The sequence below is a fragment of the Brassica napus genome, chromosome C5, assembly GCF_020379485.1.
Source record: "Brassica napus cultivar Da-Ae chromosome C5, Da-Ae, whole genome shotgun sequence".
Lineage (NCBI taxonomy): Eukaryota > Viridiplantae > Streptophyta > Magnoliopsida > Brassicales > Brassicaceae > Brassica > Brassica napus.
Window position 1 is genome coordinate 27,953,530 of NC_063448.1, and position 21,902 is coordinate 27,975,431.

The following is a 21,902-nucleotide window of genomic DNA, read 5'->3' on the forward strand; positions in this document are numbered from 1 at the left end:
TGTTGGATCCGTCAAAGCCGGATTCGGATCCGGATATCTTAATTTTTAAGTCCGGATATCCGGATCCGAATGTTTTATTAATAAATATTTAAAAAATAGTAATATATATATATATAAATTAATTTTATTTAATATATTTTCATTTTTATAATAGTATATATAAATTTTATGTAAATTTTGTAATATTATACATAGAAATAATTAAAGGAATTATATACATTTTTATTTTTAAATTATTGTTAATATTTTATATATATTAATATTATTTTTTATTTATTTAAGGATCCAAATCCGAATCCGGATATCCGCAGGATATTACAATTTTTAGAAGGATATCCGACACCCGGATATCCGAGAACCCCGGATCCGGATAAGGGTAGTAAAATTATGGATCCGCCGGATAAGGATCCGAATCCGGATACCTTAAAATTGCCCGGATACCCGATCTGTCCCAGGCCTACATATAATGACCAAGAATGTTATACTATCTTGCAGCAAAAAAAATAAGTAATTGGTTGGTCTGGGCCATTTGCATGTTTTGAGCAAATTCTTTGTAAATATATAGTTCCACTAAAACCACATTAATTTTTTTTTAAACATATTTCATAATTTCATAGACACCAAACGATATAAAAAATAATATGAAATTCAAATTTCTAAGACTTAATTACTGTATATACAGTGCAATTAGTTATTTTTTATTTTATATAAAAGATATACTTTAAAATAGAAAATCCAAAAAGGAAACTTTTGTAAATTAATAATTTTATAAATTAATAAAATATCATAGTCCCAACATCATTAATTTATAGAGTTTTTGTGATATCTTGCAGCAACAAAAATAAGAAATTGCTTGGTGTGCACCATTTGCATTTCTTAAGAAAATTCCTCCAAGTTTGTAATTCAGAGAAATACATCTTCCTTTGCAGATCTATTCCGTGTTTTATTCCCAGACATTGCCCCTGTTGTTGACATTCTCCTTCATTACCTATTTAAGTCAATAAAGTTAGCATTAGTTTTACTTTTAAATGAAAATTTCAGCATATATATTAACATATTTTAACTCAACTCCCTATGTCTTTTTGAATATACCAATCAGTTAAAACCTTCTTGATTTCTTTTCAGAGAATTTCGAATTGTTTACAATTGCTTTCGAAGAAATATATGTGTTACAAAAATATCTTGCATACGATTATATTTCTTTAATGATAATACATGTATTTTGCATTAGTAGTGTTGAGCTTATGTGAAGATATATTTTGACAATTTCCTCAAACTAAAGAATTTTCCGTGTTTATATGTTTTTCCAAGATCTTTAATGAACTTTTAAAAATGAATCTCTAATTTTTATAATCTATTTAGTGACTGATGTGAATTATTTTTGTGTTGTTATATTAGTTGTGATTTATCATTGTCCACAATTTTTTTTTATACAGAAGGCTAAAAGTTGCAATGGTTGACAACCAAACATTGCAATGGTTAGTTACTGGTTGCAATTGGTAACACCAAAATTTGCAATGACTGATCACTGAATACCATAATTACTAAATGTTATAATCACTAGAGGCTACAATTACCAACAATTACAATGGTTCATTATCAAAGATTGCAATGGTCCATCACCAAAAATTGCAATCACTAATAGTTGTAATGTTTCATTTAGTCAGTTATGGTTGTTCATATAGACAATTATAATAGTTTATTTAAATGGTTTCAAAGAATCATTTAAATCTCCAACAATCATTCCCATTTATGTGTAGTTAGAGATTCATTTAATAAATATCACATATGTCAATCTCATTTATAAATTAAAATGTGCATACATAAAAATATTTGTTCATGGTTTACATTTTTTTTAATATTGATCTATTAATAAATAAAATTGTCTAGATAGATCACAACATTTTATCCGAAACCCGAATAAATGAAACAGAATCAGACAAAATATGCACACCAAAAAAGGATATTATAAACCATAAAATATAATTGAAGACCATATAATTAATTTTGTTATTATATAATATTATAGGAATAATTAAATTATAAAACAAACCGAATTATCATAATATTTTTAAGATATTTATAATAACATAGGCAGAAATAACATAGTCATTATAAAACTTTGCAAAAAAAAAACATATTTTCATCTAGTAGAAGTAAATCAAGACTAATAACATCATTGTTTCATTTAGGATTTTGGCTATCCAAATTCTAATAACCCTTCCTAATATCTTTTGTTGACATTATTTCATTTAAATATCATATAAGAATTTATAAGCAGGTGTGTTACCAAAAAATATATATATATATAAGCAGGTGCATACAACTTTTTCAGAACTTATTGATATAAACTATTCACACACATATATATATACGAAAAGTCATAACTTTTAGATTGGAGATGGTTATTTTAAGATAATATATTTAAAATATATTATGAATAAACACATCATTATAAAAAAAGACACTCTATTGTATATGAAAAGACACATAATTCTAGAAGGAACATGTATTGAGATATTTTAGCAAGTTTAAAAAATATTTTGTCTTTTATAATGAGAAGACACAACTTTTAAAACTAATAACCGTAGAAAGTCATTTATTGATCGGGGTATTTTTAACTACTTAAAAAGAATTCAATAGTTGCATGTTGGAAAAATAAAACTAATCTTGTTTTGTAATGAAAATACACAATTCTTATAATGAGAAACACAAGTCATAAAACTAATAATCGTAAAAAAACACTTTTTTTTTTTTTTTTTTTGTCATCAATTTTACAGACTCATATTGACTCTGTGAACCAAACTGGGAGATCTTGATCCATGTGAACTACAAAAGACGTTTCCTTCCTAGCACTGCGGGCTAAGCTATCCGCCTTCTTGTTCTGCGTTCTTGGTACATAGATAATCTCTACTCGGAAAAAACTCTCTTTCAGGCTGTTTATATCTTCCAAATAACTTGCAAATGCTGGCCATTCTTCTGGTTCTGAAACCATCTTCACCAATTGAGAACAATCCGTTGCAAACGTAACATGAAATTGTCGTAAGTTTTTCATACATTCCATTGCCCATAATAAAGCTTCCATCTCCGCATGAAGAGGAGTAAGAGAAGCCCGAACATTCCTTGCACCCATCAAACCCGCAAATCCTTCTAGAGTACTGTACCATCCTTGACCTGAAAAAATCTCATTCTCTTTCCAGGAACCATCCGTAAAACACCATCTTCCTGGAATTGCCGGAAGAATCATAGCCTCTACCTGTGGAATCCTCTTGTGGTCAGTCAGTATTTGTGCCTCAGCCCAGAGTTTTGATTCTGTTTCTGCCAGTTTAAGGGTATCCAACGGATCCACATCCAGATTACTAAAGACTTTATTATTTCTTCCTTTCCATATATACCATAGTATCCATGCAAACTGATGATCTTCCATCTGTGGAACAATTCTCCAAAAGAGATGATCCATGTTCACAAAGAGAGAACTTGTTGGAAACATAGCTGGACTTGTTGGAATCTTTGAAAGAGCCCATGTCTGAAGTGCAGGAGGACATTCGAAGAATACATGGTTGATCGATTCCTCCTCAGCTCCACATCTTGCACAAACGATATCTCCGGGTATCCCTCGCTTATGCAGATTCTTCTTGACTGCTATACACCCTGTCACCAATTGCCATAGAAAATGCTTAATCTTTGGTTGGCACCGTATTTTCCAACAATATGCCTTCAAAATATCCACTGTGGGTCCAAACACTAATGGTGATCTTTCCTTATCTGGGTATATCCTTTCAATTTGATATCCAGATTTAACCGTGTATTTTCCATTATTTGTGAAATACCATCCATCTTTGTCTGCCATTCGAGTTCTACTCAATGGTATACTTTCTATTAATTTCACATCCTGTGGGTCCACCAAAGCCCGAAGCGCCGGCGAATTCCATCTTCGCAAATGAGGATCAATAAGAGAATCCACTGTAAGGTCTGGGTAAAGATTGTGTTGATTTTTATTTGCTGGTCTCGGGCGAGTGGTTGGGATCCAAGGATCGCTCCATACGGATATAGAAGATCCTGTTCCCACCCTTTTGATTAGTCCTTTGCTTACCAGAGATCTAGCTGAAATAATACTCCGCCAACCATATGACGGAGAATATGAACGAATCGGCTCCAGGGGTGATGCATTCCTGTAATACCGACCTTTAAAAACGCGAGAAAATAAGGTATTTGGCTTCTCTATCAGCCTCCATAATTGTTTACCAAGCATCGCTGTGTTGAAATCAGTGATATCTTTAAATCCTAAACCACCATCCTCCTTACTGACACATACTTTGTCCCATGATTTCCAATGCATTCCTCTTGTATTACCGCCAGGGCTCCACCAAAATTGAGCTACTGCACTCGTCAGCTTTTTTGCAGTAGCCTTGGGTAAACGATAGCAAGACATCACATGATTTGGCAAAGCCGTAATCACTGATTTGATGATCACCTCTTTTCCTCCTTTCGTAAAGAACTTAAAAGTCCAGCCATTGACCCTATTATTTAGCCTATCCTGTACGAAGACAAAAACTTGTATCTTAGAACCTCCAAGACTTTCCGGCAATCCTAGATAAGTTCCCATTCCTCCCAGATTCTGTATGCCCAAAATATCTCTTAGCTCTTGTCGGACAGATTCTTCGATTTTGTGTCCAAATTGAATTGAAGACTTATCAAAGTTTATTAGTTGACCTGAAGCTTTCTCATATTCCTTTAAGATCCTTAGAATAGTGTGACACTCTTCCTTTTGAGCTTTACAAAAGAAGAGACTGTCGTCCGCAAAAAGCAAATGCGATATTGAAGGGCATGCTCTGGCCACCTTTATTCCTGTTAATTGTTTCTCCCTCTCCGCCTTCTTAATATTCGCTATCAAAGCCTCGGTACACAGAATAAATAAGTAGGGAGATAAAGGATCTCCTTGACGTAAGCCCCTCTGTGGTATAATGAGTCCTCGAGGTTGGCCATTTAAAAGAACCCTATATTGAACCGATGATATACATTCCACCATTAGTTTAATCCAATGACCATGGAACCCCATTTTCTGTAATAACGCCTTAATAAATTCCCATTCTACCCGGTCGTATGCCTTACTCATATCCGTTTTGACAGCCATATATTTTCCTTTACACGCCGCATTAGTCCTTAATCCATGAAACATTTCCTGTGCTATAAGAATATTATCAGAAATCAAGCGTCCTGCCACAAATGCCGATTGCGTTTCTGAGACCAGGGAAGGTAGCAATAACTTCAAACGTTGACACAAAACCTTCGAAATAATTTTATACCCTACATTACATAAGCTGATAGGTCGCAGCTCCGTCATCCTTGTAGGTCTCTCTGTCTTTGGAATCATACAAATATTAGTAATATTTAACCTTGCATCCATTTCTCCAGACACCAAAAAATCATTCACCATCTCCACCAAATCTCCCTTAATAATATGCCATGAATGTTGAAAAAAGAGAGCTGTCATGCCATCCGGCCCTGGTGCCTTCTCTGGATGCATCATGAATAAAGCATCTCTGACTTCATCCTCTGTCGCTATCCGCAGTAATTGTTGATTCATCAGTGGAGTTATGCCCGGTGTTACCTCTGAGAGGAACTCGTCAAACTCCGATGGAGAAGTTGTAGTAAATAATTCCTCAAAATATGCAACCGCCACTCTCTCTATTCCATTGTCCTCTGTAATCCATTTTCCTTCAACATCATGTAGCCCTACTATCCTATTACGGACCCTTCGTTGCTTAGTTAAAGCGTGATAGAATTTTGTATTGAGATCTCCAGATGAATACCACATATTTCTGCTTTTCTGATGCCAATACTCCTCCTCGTCCTTGTATGCCTCTTGCAACTTCCTAGATACCTCCATAATATCCTCCTGAGATCTAGTATCATCTGATTGTACCTCTTCAAGTGCTTTCTGCAAGTCTGATATTTTTTCCTTCCCATAAGGTGGATTATTTTTCCTCCATTTAGCTATCTCACGGCGGCAATTACTAATTTGTTCCACTATACCAGTCCTTGTTCCTTCATTATTATCGGACCATCCCATTGTAATTGATTCCATAAGACCTTCTTGTCCAATCCATCTCTTATCAAATCTAAACTGTCCTTTTCTCCTAGAAACTTTATCTTCTAAATAAGCCACCACTGGGCGATGATCCGATGCCACCATCCCTAAATATTCTGTATAAGAACGGGGAAATAGTGTGTGCCACTCCTCATTCGCTAATGCACGATCTAAACGACATCTAACCATTACTGCCCCTTTGCCCTTGCCCCTCCTTCCTTGCCATGACAACTTATTTCCTTTAGCAGGGAACTCCAAGAGACCACAATTCCTTATCATATTGTTAAAAGGGACAAATGAGTTCGCATTTCTCAACGTTCCACCTTCTTTTTCATGATTTCCTGTGATCTCATTTAAATCACCAATAATAAACCAAGGGTCTGATCGCGAAATTCCATATCTAGTTAAACGTTCCCACACTTGTTCTCGTAAATCTTGCACTGGGTCTCCATACACAAACGTCATATATACCGTTTTTCCAAGAGCCACTGCTTCCACATCTATCATTCGATTACTTGAATATAACACATTAACCTGATACTCATTATTATAATAAAGCGCTAATCCACCACTTCGCCCCACTGGATCCACAGTGACCAAATTATCAAATCCAAAATGACCTTGAAATTTCTGGACAAACTCAAATTCTTGCTTTGTCTCCGATAAAAATAAAAAATCCGGCTTATGTTTGTGCCATATCTCCGTTAAATAACTTATCGTCCACTTACTTCCCATTCCTCGGCAATTCCAACTTAGTGCTCTCATTTAAAAATATATAGAAAAGCTCCTTTGAGCTGCCTAAATTGGGTGTAATGATACCCTGAATTCTCCAAATCCCATATTAAATAGGCCTGTTGCCATGTTAAAACCATCAAATTTATTAATTCTTCAAAACACTTGCGCATCTCGTGTTGACATAAAATATTAGCATGGTCTCTAGGCAACGCCAAGTTCCTAATCTCCACCCATTGCAGTAATCCATCTCGAAATCCCCAGCACCAATTTACCTCCGTAATACTTCTATCATGTAATAATAGTATCAGTAGACAGTTATAATTTAAGCAAATTATAAAGCTCCTGGTCCACATCATGATAAATAAAATATTGCACCAACACATAAAAATCATTAAACATGATCCTTTGTACACACAAGCATAAGACGTGATAATTTCGTTATCCCAATTTCTCAGCCATAACAAAATCATGTTTCCAAGTACCCACTTTTGAGCTCCATATCCAAATCCAGAGAAATCTTTATGTCCAAATACCCGCTGCTGAACTCCCATGCCAAATTCAACTAATGCTTGATATGGTAGTCTTCGGTTTGATGAGACCAAAGACCCCATCTGTCCGCTTCTTCCATAACCTATTTTTGGTATTCCCAATACCTGAGTAACATCCAAAACCCAAAAACGCAACGTCCAGATAAACCAATGCATTACCAAAAGACTCACAGTTCCAATCAGCCATGGCCGAGAAGAGATAATAGAAAAAATAAAAGCACCAAGTTTATTCCAACATAACACCAGAACCAAAAGCACTAGGAAAACATAACCCCATCGGCCAAAACAATGCCATAAAACCCCAACTCCCAACAACAAAAAAATGCTCATAGAGCTTATTGATAAAAATGAAAGAAAAACTCCCCAACCCCACCACTTATCCGACCACAATACTTCTTGAGATTTGATCCACATAATCAATTAAACGGTTTGGAAGAGGAAGGTTTAGGGTTTAAAGGACCCTTATCCTCTGTCTGTCTTGCTCCATCTCCTCCTCCCTGTCTCTTGCCTGGCTTAGCATGAGCATTCTTTCGTGGTGAAAGCACTGCCTGGACGAACCTCATCTTAGAAGTCCCCACTGCGATCGCTGTTGTTTTCTTGAACAACGCCTTACGTGTTCCTTTCTTCTTTTCATCATCCTCTGCTTGAACACGCTGATCACCAATCCCCCCCTGCTCATTCTCCACGTCCATAGGATCCCTCGTATCCTCTTGGACCGTTTCCACCTCCCCATCTGTGAGCGCCTGAAATTCATCCTCATCAGCCGTAGCCTCTTCCTTGCCCTTCACATCTATCTCAGATCCATTAAACTTCATTGTTTCTGTGACATCATCGCCAACTCCATGACCCATCACTTCCTCAGTCTTGTCCAGACTAGTTACCATCTTGCTAGTCTCCATCTTCTCCACTAGTTCACCTTCCTTCTCCATAGCTATTGCACTTGCATCAATAGAATTGGTTTTCCCATTTGATTCTCGCGTAGCCACCTGAGTCACAAGGCTCAAAGTTGGCTTCTCCACATTCCTTAAACCCCTCTGAACTCTCGCTACTCCTCCAACCTCTCCTTCCTCTCTTGGCTCTCCACGCTCACCATCAATATGGTTTCTGGCCCTCCTTGCATCACGTTGATACCGATTTCTATCCTCTTGCATATGATGCCGCGGCTGCTCCCAGCGAGAGTTCCTGTACCTTGATTTTTCCTCCTCACCTCTGCTACCGTTTCGATAGGTAGAAGGCCTCTTGCTTCCTCTCTCCGGAACCTTGACCCATTGATTCTCTGGTTCTTCATACATTTTACCTTTTCCTTTCCCATGGTAACCTCTCTGGTCCTTGAGATTCTCTTGATTGCTCCCATCCCCATTAATCACCACTCCTTTGTAGCTCCTTGCCCGATCCTCCTTCCTGCTTTCCAAGTCAGCCTTTGCTTCCTTCTTCTTGACTGGGTTTGGATTCAAGGGACAAATATCCTCATCATGACACAATTTGAAGCAACGCTTACAGAACCCAAACAACTTCTCATACTTTAGCAGAACCGGAGCCTCCTCCTCTTCATAGAATTCTCCACCCTTGAAATCTACCGTAGTATCAAAACACAACTCCTTAGCGCCATCAATCACAACTCTCATCTTGCCATAATCCAAATCCACGTCTGTTGTCTCCCCGATGGCATCTCCGATACTCTGAAACGTTGCCGTAGACCAGAACTCAAGCGGAACACCCTCCACCTTGATCCAAAACGGAATCTCCGATGGGAAATTCTTTGGCATCCGTGGCTGCCATCTTGCTAAGGAGAGCATCCAAAAATCAAAGTGATATGGCTGCATCTCCAACACCGTCTCAATGTCTTCCTCCTTCTCAAAGTGAAACTGAAATTTCCCCATTCCCAAGTCAGCACCAGTCACCCTCTCTTCCACCTTCCAGATCTTCGGAAGCATCACTAGAAGCGAATTGATTTCTTGCTCGTCCGGATTCATACATCTCCCCACCAACGTCAACGCATAACTCTTGATCAATTCTGAATTATCGAAGTGAGGAACTGATATCTTCAAACGTTTCCGTGCTACCTCACCGGTCTTCATCGCTCCCTCCTTTCCCACAAAGTAACCCTGAGACATTGTGAATAGAACCAGAAACAGAGAGATAACAATACCAAGAAGAAATAGTAAATAGTTTGATACTATGAAAAAAGAGAGAAACACTCTTCTCCTTTTATATCCAATTCCAAAACAAAAGAAAATATTCCCGAAGACCCAATCATTAAAACCGTATCTGTAAAGTTTATCACAAACTGAATCCAAAATCTGAATGATTCGTGAAATCCCACATCCTCTCAAAATTATCATAATCAAATCACCTAATATTCCATCATAATTCCAGTACCAAATCCCTATATCCAAAACTCGACCAGCATGATATAGTGAAGTAATTTCTGAATCCGCCAAATTGATTAAGGAAGATCCCAGTATAAGGAAAGTGAGCCTCATACCTCGCAGATCTCGTAATTGATACTCCGTAAACCAGATCTCCTCCTCAGATCGTGTGAAAATCTCAGCCCATTGTAGCCCCCTCCTATTTTGAATCCCGTCAAAACCGTGTTTTCCTTCGAGAACCCTTGATTCCAATTCTTCCTTGTGATTCCATCCTCCTCCAATCTTATCATAATGATAAAGATCCAGTCGATTCCCATTAACGCCCGGATCCCAATCGAAAATCACCATCAACCCTAAATTCAAAAAGTCGCCGTCACCATCGCCTTAGAGAAATACATATATATCAGTTAGACAAATTAAGCAATAATTAGACAATTTTCGTAAAAAAACACTTATTAAGATATTATAAATATTTTTTTAAAAAAAATTCACTTATTAAGATATTATTACTTTTTTTTTGTTTAAATTAAGATATTATTACTATACTTTAAAAAATTCAATACTTTCATGATGAAAAATGCAGAAAGATCTTTATTGAACTATTTTAACTACTTCTTAAAACTTTTTCAATAGTTGCATGCTGAAAAAAAAAATCTCAGCTTTTTTATTAAGAGGCACAATTCCTACGATAAGAAGACACAACTTTTAAAACTAATAAACTATAATAAAAGCAGTTATTGTTATGAATCATGAAGTGGATGGTCCATAACCTACACCATACAAGTTCAAGACTAGAGTCCATTGGGGGTTTACATCCAACCACATGGAAGACCCATTCAACTTTAGTCTTTATGAGTTTGACCATGTCATTATGTAGAATATCTTTGTAATCAATTCTCCCTTTGACTCCACGTTGTATGAACCACTATATATAGTGGTGTAAGCAATAAGAAATATACAACACATTCTCACAAAGCTTCTCTTAAATCTTAACAATTATTAAGATATTAATTACTTAAAAAATCCAATAATTGCATGTTGGAAAAACAAAATCAATTTAACGGAAAGACACAACTCTTAACATTAAATTACAAACATAAAAGGAATTCTTTTATTACTTCCCACTTCGAAAGAGCAAGAACAAAAACCAAGCCGAGTAGTATTCTTTAGTTGTTTGTTTTTACCATTCTTTCTGTCCAAATCTAGAGCCATGTGGAGAATGGAGATTCATGTGGCTTCTAAGAGATTTAGACAGTAGAAACGTATGGCACTTTCATTTGAATACCTAAACTAGCGTTTTTATAAATTGTTATAGATTTACACTAAAAACTCGTGGCCATAAATTATTTATTGTTTTTCAAAGTTATATATGAATAATCATGACTTTTGAAAATTATAGGTAGTTGTTTTAAAATGGTATACTCACAATATATTTTGAAAAAAACACATCATTACAAAAGACACTCTAATCATAGAAAAGTACTTATAGCATATATTAACAGTTTTTTAAATAAGAACTAATATATTTTTACAATGAAAATACATGACTCTTTACATTAATTAAAATTTCAAATATATTTTTTAAGATGAGAAAACATATCTAAACATTTTTAAATGGTAAGAAATATCTAAACATTATTCCTCAATCATTTCCAATAGTTACATGCTTGAAAAAATACAACATTTCATCATTAATTATTTTAACAGTTATATAATTGAAAAAACACAATTTTTCATTTTCTAATAGTTATATGATTGAAAAGAGACACAATCTTTCAACATTAATTGAAATTGATATTATTAATAAATATAATATTATAAAGACACAATCTTTCAACATTAATTGAAATTGATATTATTAATAAATATAATATTATAAACATATTTTAATATTCTGAAAAAGAAGGGAGTGGGTTACTGATTGTTGATGGCCACAAAAAAAGAGGCAATGCTCTCCATCCCCTCCAACACATTCTTAACTATTTGAAAAGAGTTGTATCCCTTGAAATAAAACAACCACTGTATTGATTTATTTTCCTATAAAAATGGAGCAAGCATGGAAATCGGAAAAACATAAAAATTGCAGATAATTCTAAATAAAAGATGATGATAGTGTATGAGCAGAAAATCTAGATATCTAACGTATTTTATGATGATGGTTGAATTATGAAGGGATAAAGAATTTGAAATTCTCATATTTATATTTAATAGATGAAATTGAGACGTTGACTCCAAAGGGTGCGACTCCTAGAGGATGTGAATTTAAAATCAACTGCAACATCGTTAGGTAATTAGAGATGACATCATATAATTTTCTCACATGTGTTCACGGTTGGATGTTGATGGCTAATGGGTAGTCTGCAAGCGAAAATCAAAGTTGAACATAAAACACAACTTACATGTAACTCGGAGATTTTCCCCATTAGCGTCGTTGTGTTATAGTCGCTTTATCATTCGAATGGTAACAATATAAAGGAAAATGTTGTAAGATGAGAGTAGAACTCGCTCACGGCGCCCCAAATTTATTATTATCATTCGTTTCCCCTCATGGATTGTATAAACTTCCAATCTACACATCAAAAAGATAAATGTAACGTTTGGTTTACCCCGGTTAACTTATTAATTTGAAATTGACTTGCTCCTTTTTTTTTGTCACAATGCGTGTGCACATCAATAGCAAACTCCTTGCAACAAAGACCTGTGGGAAAACCTATTTGGTATATTTATACTCACATCCCAGTTACTTGAAGGTTACTGGGTTCCCAGGGTAACAATAGTCCTATTTTTTTTTTTTTTGACAGAAAACATTCACAGACTCATATAGTCCTATTTATTGATAGTTGAATACAAAATCTTTCTGTTATCTCTCTAATATATTAGTAATTATTGTGATGTTTTTTTTCTTTATTGTTATTCTGGTTGTGATATATCGTTGGTCACTAAAGATTACAATGTTTGATTGACAAACATTATATGAGTCTGTGAATGTTTGATTGGCAAACATTCACAGACTCATATAGTCCTGATAGTTGAATACAAAATCTTTCTGTTATCTCTCTAATATATTAGTAATTATTAGTAATTATTGTGATGTTCTTTTTTTCTTTATTGTTATCCTGGTTGTGATATATCGTTGGTCACTAAAGGTTGTAATGTTTGCCAATCAAACATTGCAATGTTTAACACTAAAAGTTACAATGCTTCATCACCAAAAACTACAATCACCGGTGGTTACAATAGTTTATCCCACAAAATTGCAATGATCCATCACAACGGTTGCAATGTTTCATTCCAAAAATTATCTAAAAGATGTATCTTTTATCCTAAGAACATATTTATTTTGTAAGAGTTTATAAAATACCTATATACATGTCTTTCCATAATAATTTAAATTTTCATCCTAAAAACCACAAACATTTTTAAGAGTATATTTTCATCTAATAATGTGTCTGTTCCGTAGTAATTGTAGAGATTTTTTTAAAAAATGTCTAATATCTAAAGACTCGTCTTATTGCATAGATTTTAAAGGAATTGTCTTATTGTTTATTTCAAATATATTTTTAATACATATAAAAAAATATTTTAAAACTTTTAAGAAGATATACATAGTTTATTTATAGGGGGATTTGCCAAATACGACTCAAAACTTGATTTTAAATACAAAACTATATCCAAACTTGAATCAAATGCAAAACCAACCTAAAAGCCTTGTGAAATTACAATCAGCCCCTTGTGATCAAACAAAAAAACATAACTCATTTTCACGAATATAGCTCCGGAAGTCTTCTGAGATACTGTAAGTCGTCTAGACGACTTCCAAGGAAGTCTTATGGTGTAGTTGATCTTAAAATAATTTTTAAATTTAAAAAAAAAAATATGACAAGTGAAAAATTAAAATTATGTAATTATAAACTGTTTTAAGTAATACAAATTAAGATATAATAAAATTGAATAGTTTTCAACATAGATGAATGAAAGTAGTTAATCATGATATTCTTTGGCTTACGGTTTGACAACATATGTTGTAGCATTGTATGTATTCTTAGGGTTAGATTTTGGAAAGCTTAAATGTTTTTTTGAAAAATTAAAATTTTACCTATATGTGTTTATTTCTGTGTATAGTAAACACTTTTTAAGTTTAATTTGATTTTATGATGTGTTTAGTTAGTTAATTTAGTTTAGGGGTTATGTTTAGGGTCTAGACGACTAACAGGTAAGTCGTCTGGCGATTAGAAGACTTCTCTGAAAGTCTTCTAACTCCCGCTAGAAATATTTTAGTTTCCTGCTAAAAATATTTTAGTTTCCCGCTAAAAATATTGAAGTCTTCTGGGCGACTTACAAGTAAGTCGTCTAGTAAGTCTTCTAAAGTCTTCTGAATCGAAAATATTTAACCTTATTGGAACTTTTGTCTCTATATATAAAGAAAAATTTACACATTCTCTCTTCTCCTCTCAAATGGCTACAACAAAAATGGTATGTTCCTCATTCTAAAACTCTCAAACCTCTCTCTAATCTCTTTGAAATTATAAACACCGAACTTTATATCAATTTATTGTTTTTGTCTCATGTTTTTCTCACTAGTTTATCTTGTTTTGCAGGTTTTTCATCACATGGTTCTCATCTTCCACTCATTTAAAGGTAGATCTATTAATTTTTGATATGTATTTTTGTGTGTTCTATAAAGGTAGATCTATCTAATCTTCCACTCATTTTCTTTGTTTTTAAGTCGTTTGAACGTTTTTGGATAAGCAGGTTTTTCAGATCTGGATTTGGATATGCAGGTTTTTCAGATCTGAAAGACTTCTGGGAAGACTTACCTGTTAGTCGTCTAAAATATAATGCGGTAGAAGACTTCCAAGACGACTTACCTGGAAGTCTTCTGACGGAGTCTTCTCACATGTCTCCTTTTCATAACAGATTTGAGCGTTTTGGTAAGTTTTTATATCTGATTTTTCTTCATTTGGTAACTTCATGTTGCATAAAGTTCTTACTTTTTTCTCAAACTAAAACTCTCCAAACTCATTCTGATATCTTTGACTTGGAAACACCAAGCTTTATATGAATTTTTCATTTTTGTCTCATGTCTTTCTCACTAATCTATCTTTTTGTTGCAGGTTTTTAACCAGATGGTTCTCATCTTCCACTTGGATATGTACTTTGTGTGTTCTATAAAAGTATATCTATATAATCTTCCACTCAGTTTCTCTGTTTTCAAGCCATTTGAACATTTTTTTATATGCAGGATTTTCAGATCTGGAGCAGACTTTGGAAGATTTATGGGAAGTCTTCTAAAATATAATGCGCTAGAAGACTTTCTACGCATTATATTTTAGAAGACTTCTGAGAAGACTTTCCATAAGTCTTCCAAAGTCTTCTAAAATATAATGTGCTAGAATACATCCAGGAAGACTTCCTGGAAGTCTTCTGACAGAGTCTTCTTCCATATCAAGTGGAGTCCAAGCTTGTCTCTGCAGAGGAATGATCTATAATAATTTCGTTTCTGGTCTGTTTTGTGATTTGCATGTGTACTCTTTTAGTTGTGTTTTTTTTTGTAAATTTGAAGAGATATTAATAAAAAAATTGGTAAATATGTTCATATTCCACAATATTCAACTCATAGCAAAAAACATCATTGATGCATATAACAATAATGATACTTAAGTCAGCGATACAACATATTAAGAATCATTTTAACCTAACCATTCTACTCACTCGTAGCAAAAAACATCATTGATGCATATAACAATAATGATACTTAAGGCATTGATACAACATTTTAAGAAACAAGTATTTTACCCACTCATAGCAATAATCATCATTGGTGCATACTTAAAAGATGAAAACAAACAATAGTAACTAGTCAAAACATATCACAATTTTTACAAGTTTGTATTGAAAAACTTAGTCAAATTTAATAAAACTAAGACAAAAAACATATTTTGAAAATATGAGTTTTACATATCTTGAAGTTACTTAATACTCTTAAAAATACAATTTATTCAAAAACTAGCGTCGGATCAGCTAGAAACTTTAATAAACATGAATGTTGGTAACCTCATAATATCACGAATTGAGTTATAAATTTCATTGAGTAGCTAAAATATTGATTAATAGACATGAATTAACAAGAAAATGTTTAAAATTCTTTATAGTTTTAAAGAAAATGAAAGTTTATTAAACATTGACGCAGACGACTTCCACGAAGGTCGTCTGGCAGACTTCTAGGAAGTCATCCATTTAGGTTAGTTTTGCAATTGATTTTTAACGTAGACGACTTACATGGAAGTCGTCCATCTTTGTTTGTTAAAAAAAAAACTCCAGACAACTTACATGTAAGTCGTCTAGGGAAAACGGGTTAGTTTTGCATTTAACCGGATTGTGTCAGAAATTTGACTTTTCCTAGACAACTTACACGTAAGTCGTCCAATAGAAAATTAAAAAATCAATATTTTGTTATACCTAGACGACTTCCATGTAAGTCGTCTCAGGTTAGTTTTGCAATTGAAAAATAAAACAAAAAAAATATTTTTTTTCTAGACGACTTACACGAAAGTCGTCCGTCCGACGACTTACATGGAAGTCGTCCAAGATAAGCAATGTTTGACCAGAATCTTGGCATAAAATCATGGACGACTTCAATGTAAGTCGTCGGACGGACGACTTCCGTGTAAGTCGTCTAGAAAAAAATAATTTTTTTTGTTTTATTTTTCAATTGCAAAACTAACTTGAGACGACTTCCATGTAAGTCGTCTAGGTATAACAAAATATTGATTTTTTAATTTTCTACTGGACGACTTACGTGTAAGTTGTCCAAGAAAAGTCAAATTTCTGACACAACCCGGTCAAATGCAAAACTAGCTCGTTTACCCTAGACGACTTACATGGAAGTCGTCTCGAATTTTGTTTTTTAACAAACAAAGATGGACGACTTCCATGTAAGTCGTCTATAAAAACACATCTAAAAGTCAATTGGAAAACTAACATCTGCATTGACCAGAAGACTTCCATGTAAGACGTCTACAGCCAGACGACTGGACGAACAGATCTGGGAAAAAGCTGATTTCATAGTTTCAACCAGTGAGATAACTTGTTTAGCACACATAAGTCTTCTCCAAACACCCAGAATCTCAAACAAAAGTGACCCACCAAGAATCGTAAGCTTCAATGGCTCAATAAACCATAAAAAAATTAGAATCAAATCTTGGGTTTTTTTGGATGAATATGGAGAGAAAGTGAAATAGATGTTGTTTTTAGTTCATAAGAATTGAGAAAGAAAGAGTGTAAATCGATTTTTAGGTGCATTAAGAGCTTCAAATTGGTTGTTCATGTTTGTTGGTGTATTGATGACAATTGCAATATTGTGAATACTTGAGGAAGATGAGGGTGATAGAGTAAAATATGCATTTTCGAAAAGAAAAAAAGTGATGGCATTTTCGTGAATAATCTGAACTTTGGAGGTGAAAGAGGCAAGTCAAAGTTCCAAAAAACATGGGTTAATTTTGTGTTTGACTTAAAATTTTGAGTAATATTTGCAAAAACCCCTTATTTATTTTATAATATTATGTATTTGCAAAACCATATCATTTTAGAAAAGCTACATCATTAGACACTTTAACAACTATCTTTGCACTATTCAACTTTTAGAATCAAGAATATTTGCACTCTTTACACAAGAACTTCTTCATAATTTACGATATACCAAACTGTACACTGGAAAATAATTAATACCATTATTACCTATATTGCAAACCCTATGTGAATCCAGTTGTTCAACCTATTCAGCTTTTGGTAAGGGCAACACAGTAATTTGTCATCCACATGTTGTCTGACAGAAAACACATTTTCACTCTTATGGGCATTTTGTTAATTTGATACTTCTGTTTGGTTTTTCAACTAATTGACCCTATAATCAAAAGACACATCTGTAAATATTTATTTTATATTTAGAAAAACACTTTTAGGATCACAATACACATTGTTACACATTTTTAAAACATTTTAAAACGAGTGCATGAAAAAACACATAAATGTAGGAAACACACATCTTTTGACATTTAAAATTTTTCTTTTCAACCAATACAGCTTTAAGAAGTAAAAGACATAACTTTTCAATATTAATTGAGATTGCTATTATTAATAAATATATTCATAAAATAAAGAGAAATTCTCTTGGATAGTCTTTTTGTATTATTTTCACAAAAATAGTACAAAGAGGAAAATGACCAAAATAGATTTTATCAAAGGGTAAAATATGCATTTTATACTCCTTGGATTAAATAATCTTTACTTAGGGTTTAGAATTAAGGGGTGGGTTTTAGGAATGGGTTTAAAATTTCAAAAAAATAAAAAATAGATATTCAAATTTTCAAAATAAAAAGAGGCTATTTTGGTCATTTTATTTTTTAGGACTATTTTTGTGACAAAAACTTTAAAAAGTCTATTTGAAAGAATTTTCCTAAAATAAATACTTCCTAAATTAAAAAAAAATATATATTACCTGAAATTGTAGAAAAAAAGCTTATGAGAGTAAAGACCATCAACAGAGACAACAGAAAAGATAAACTTTTCTTGGTTGCTATGATATGTATGTATAGGTTACAGTAACTTTTTGTCCGAGTATCCTTCACAGAAACAAAAAATACAGATTTTAAAATTAACATCAGAAGAGATTCTAGTGTACTAACTCTTTAGAAAAAAAATTCTGGACCGAGAGCTTGGGTCAAGTGGCAAGGAGAAGAGCTTGGGATGTCACCACATTTCATGTTCGATCTACCTGCCATGTGAAATTAAATCACATTTTTCTGGTGACTGCATTTCGGCTCATTTGAATATCCAGGAAAGGGTTTATCCTTGGACTGCACCTCCCACTCGGAGGTTAGGTCTGTGTCTTTAATAGACCCAGATTTAATCCTTTCTTTTTCAAAAAAAAAAAAAAAATCTGATTACGTACTTTTACATATATTAAAACATATATACTTTTACAAATAGGAATAAATAAAATTACAAAAACAAAAACTTTGTATAGTAAGAAGTATTTGGAGATGCTTAAAGACTTATTTTCAAGGAAATAAATTTAGTCTTCTTCAAAAGAAAATTTCTAACCATGACACATGCATATGAATTTCTAACTTGAAAAAAGAAGAAGAAGACATTCTAACTTGATTTACCTTTTGGTATTATGTATTTTCTGGTTATTGTGAATTGATCGTATGGTCCAGTTGTGTTTATATATATTCATGATGGATCTTCCATATTTGGTAACATATACTATGTAATAAGTATTCATAATTACTTTCCCACATTCGTATGCATGTTGGTCAACAATTTTTTTATTTACTATAAATGGAGGAGATAATCTTTTGTTTTAACCTTTTACTAGATCTGGACCCGCCCGACCGGACGGGTGTTTTTTTTCTGTTTATGTAATGCAATTAAAATTTTTTACACCATTATATAATGTATCAAAATGTTAATACAAATGATGACAAAAATACATCACATAATACAAATATTGCTGTAATATAATTTGATCACTTGCAATAAAATTGATCACACTTTGATAAGCTAATTTAAGTTGGCCACATTTCTATTGACAACCATTAAAATATGATGAAATAAAGAATTATGAGTTAGTATGATATATGAAATAGATAAATAAGGTATAATATTTTACGAAATTAATTTATTCAACGGCTATGAAAAAAATACTTATTTAAAATTTGATTAAGATTTGTAAAATTTTTTTGATTAAGATTATGAATAATATTGAAATAGTTACAATCTAATTAAAAGAGAAAACGGACATTTAAATACTGAACTTATTCAAATTTGCCAAAAAATATACCAACTCTTCATTAACTTAAAAAAATAACAAACCTACGTTGACTTGACCGTTTTAGATATGAGTTTAGTCAATATTAATTAGCGTTAAGCAGCCGTTTAATGTTAACGAAGACAAGCTATGTAGTTTAAAAATTAGAATTTCTTAAGAAAATCTTAAGAAACCTAACCCAATTCGATTTCATCTCTTCAGCCTCTCATCTACCTTCCCCTTATAACCCTAATCCAAGACCGTAATTCACTTCTCCTTTGATTCGTCGTCAAAATCCGAGCATGAACTCCAAGGCACGAAGAAAAAAAATTCCTATCCGTCGATCCAAGCCAAGAGAACCCAAGCATGAACCCCCACTCGTGATTGAAAGCAACGCAATGGAGAGGAATGGAGCTGTGGACGCCTAATTTAAAACTTGATGTCGTGTGTGTTTTCAATGTTTTGGATGATGCTTTGTTGTTCTTAAACCTTCATGTCGTGTGCTTTGAGTGTTTTGGGGCAATTTACCATCGATCTTCCTTCTGACCTTCATGCAATTCCTGACCTAGACAAGGCTTGTTCTATCAAACCACTCTCTGTTCGTAAACCGTACCGATGCTCTCACAAAATTCACAGAGGTATCAAACTAGTTTCTTCCTCCAACGGCTTGCGCTTCTATACAGCAAGCAACATGACCTTACACTGATTACCTTGTAAATAGACATGCCTTTCATTTTTTTTTTGTTGATATGGTTCCATCTCACTTCTTGAGAGAAAGAGATACAGTCTTTGTATATAATGTCTCTTGCTATTTGCTGCAATAAAAATGACAGATACAATTAATATTTGCTTCATGCTTAGATCTTTTTGCTAAACATCTTGATTTCTCCTGTTTTTTTTATGTGTTGAGAAGACTCTGATTTAGGTTCAGATTATCAGGTAATTGCTAAAACTCATTTAAGTGTTAAGACAAGTCTTGTTTCAACATTAAGAACATGGTTTACAATCCAAACAATATAAACACACACACAAACACGCGCACACACACACACGTTTCTTCTTGAACTGAAGCTCTAGTTCCACGTTCTTATAACGCACTAAACACTCCATATGTACATCTAAATAAACACTTCATTCCCAAGCTTCTTGTTCCTCCTACTTGACAGGATCTTCAACGTGTAGGCTGCACAACCATAACATAGTAGACATATAAATATCAACTTTGTCTTGGCGTTTGACTTTTTATCTTTCTCAGTGTTTTCAAGCTTTGGAAGTATCTTCCATCTCTTCAAGCAGTGAACCTTCTACCCATTTAAACAAATTTTCCTATCAGACAACAATTATACCGACAATCAAACACAGACCAACCTGTAAAGTCAATGAAATCGATTTTAGGAGAAGAGATGAAGCTGATTTCAGGTTCTGCTGTGAATAAAGAGAGTTGAGACGTTAGAAATCGATTTTGGGTTGGGGTTCTTCTGTTTTCGATTTGGGAACTTGAGTTATGAGATTCTAATTTTGAAACGACGTTAACGTGAGCAGTGAACGGCCAATTAACGTTGAATTATGTTGACTAAACTTATATCTAAAACGGCCAAGTCAACGTAAGTTTGTTATTTTTTTAGGTTAATGAAGAGTTGGTATATTTTTTGGCTAATTTGAATAAGTTCAGTATTTAAATGCCCGTTTTCTCCTAATTAAAAGCTTGAATTTGTGTTAAATAGATAACTATTTGGGTCATTTAGCATTGAAAAAGCCCATAATTTTAAAAGCCCATGTGTAACAACTTTTTTCCGGGAAACAGTAAAATTTTTTTTTGGAAATTCGGGAATAACAAACTGTTGATGTTCTCTTATCTCTCTCAATCTCCTGCGATCTCTCTATCTTCTTGAATGAGAAGAAAACAAAAAGAAATCTGACTCTGCACCTCGAATTCCTTCTTATAAAGATAGATAATCGAGAATACTAATTTCATCAGAAGAGATAATGCAAGGTTATCAACTGTAACCCTAATCGAGTACTTTAATTAAGTTTTTTGTTTAGATATATATTGAAGTTGCAGATCTTACAGTGACTTGGAGATATTAGACATGGAGCAATCAGATCTTCAAACTTGTTAGATCCACCGACGACTTCATCTCCTACGATCATGGAACAATCAGATCTCCAAACTTGCTAGATCCACCGACGACTTCATCTCCTACGATCTGTCGAGGTGATGTTATATTATAGTTTAAAGATTTTGTAGACAATGGTTCCATCTTTAAAACAAAAAGGTCAATCTAATCTCACAAAATTGTTTTTGATCTATAACTACCACTTAATCTTAATTTTTAACAACCAAATAT

At 33.5% G+C, this 21,902-nt stretch overlaps 1 protein-coding gene across 1 annotated transcript; it reads right to left on the bottom strand.

Annotated features, from left to right (window-relative positions):
* Window positions 1–7,511: 7,511 nt before the first annotated feature.
* LOC106425034 lies at window positions 7,512–10,161 on the bottom strand. Its single transcript, XM_013865762.3, has 2 exons — window positions 9,860–10,161; window positions 7,512–9,479 (listed from the first exon to the last, which is right to left on the bottom strand). Exons 1-2 carry the CDS (start codon window positions 10,058–10,060, stop codon window positions 7,791–7,793), a joined length of 1,890 nt encoding a protein of 629 aa, XP_013721216.1. The 5' UTR covers window positions 10,061–10,161; the 3' UTR covers window positions 7,512–7,790.
* Window positions 10,162–21,902: the final 11,741 nt, after the last annotated feature.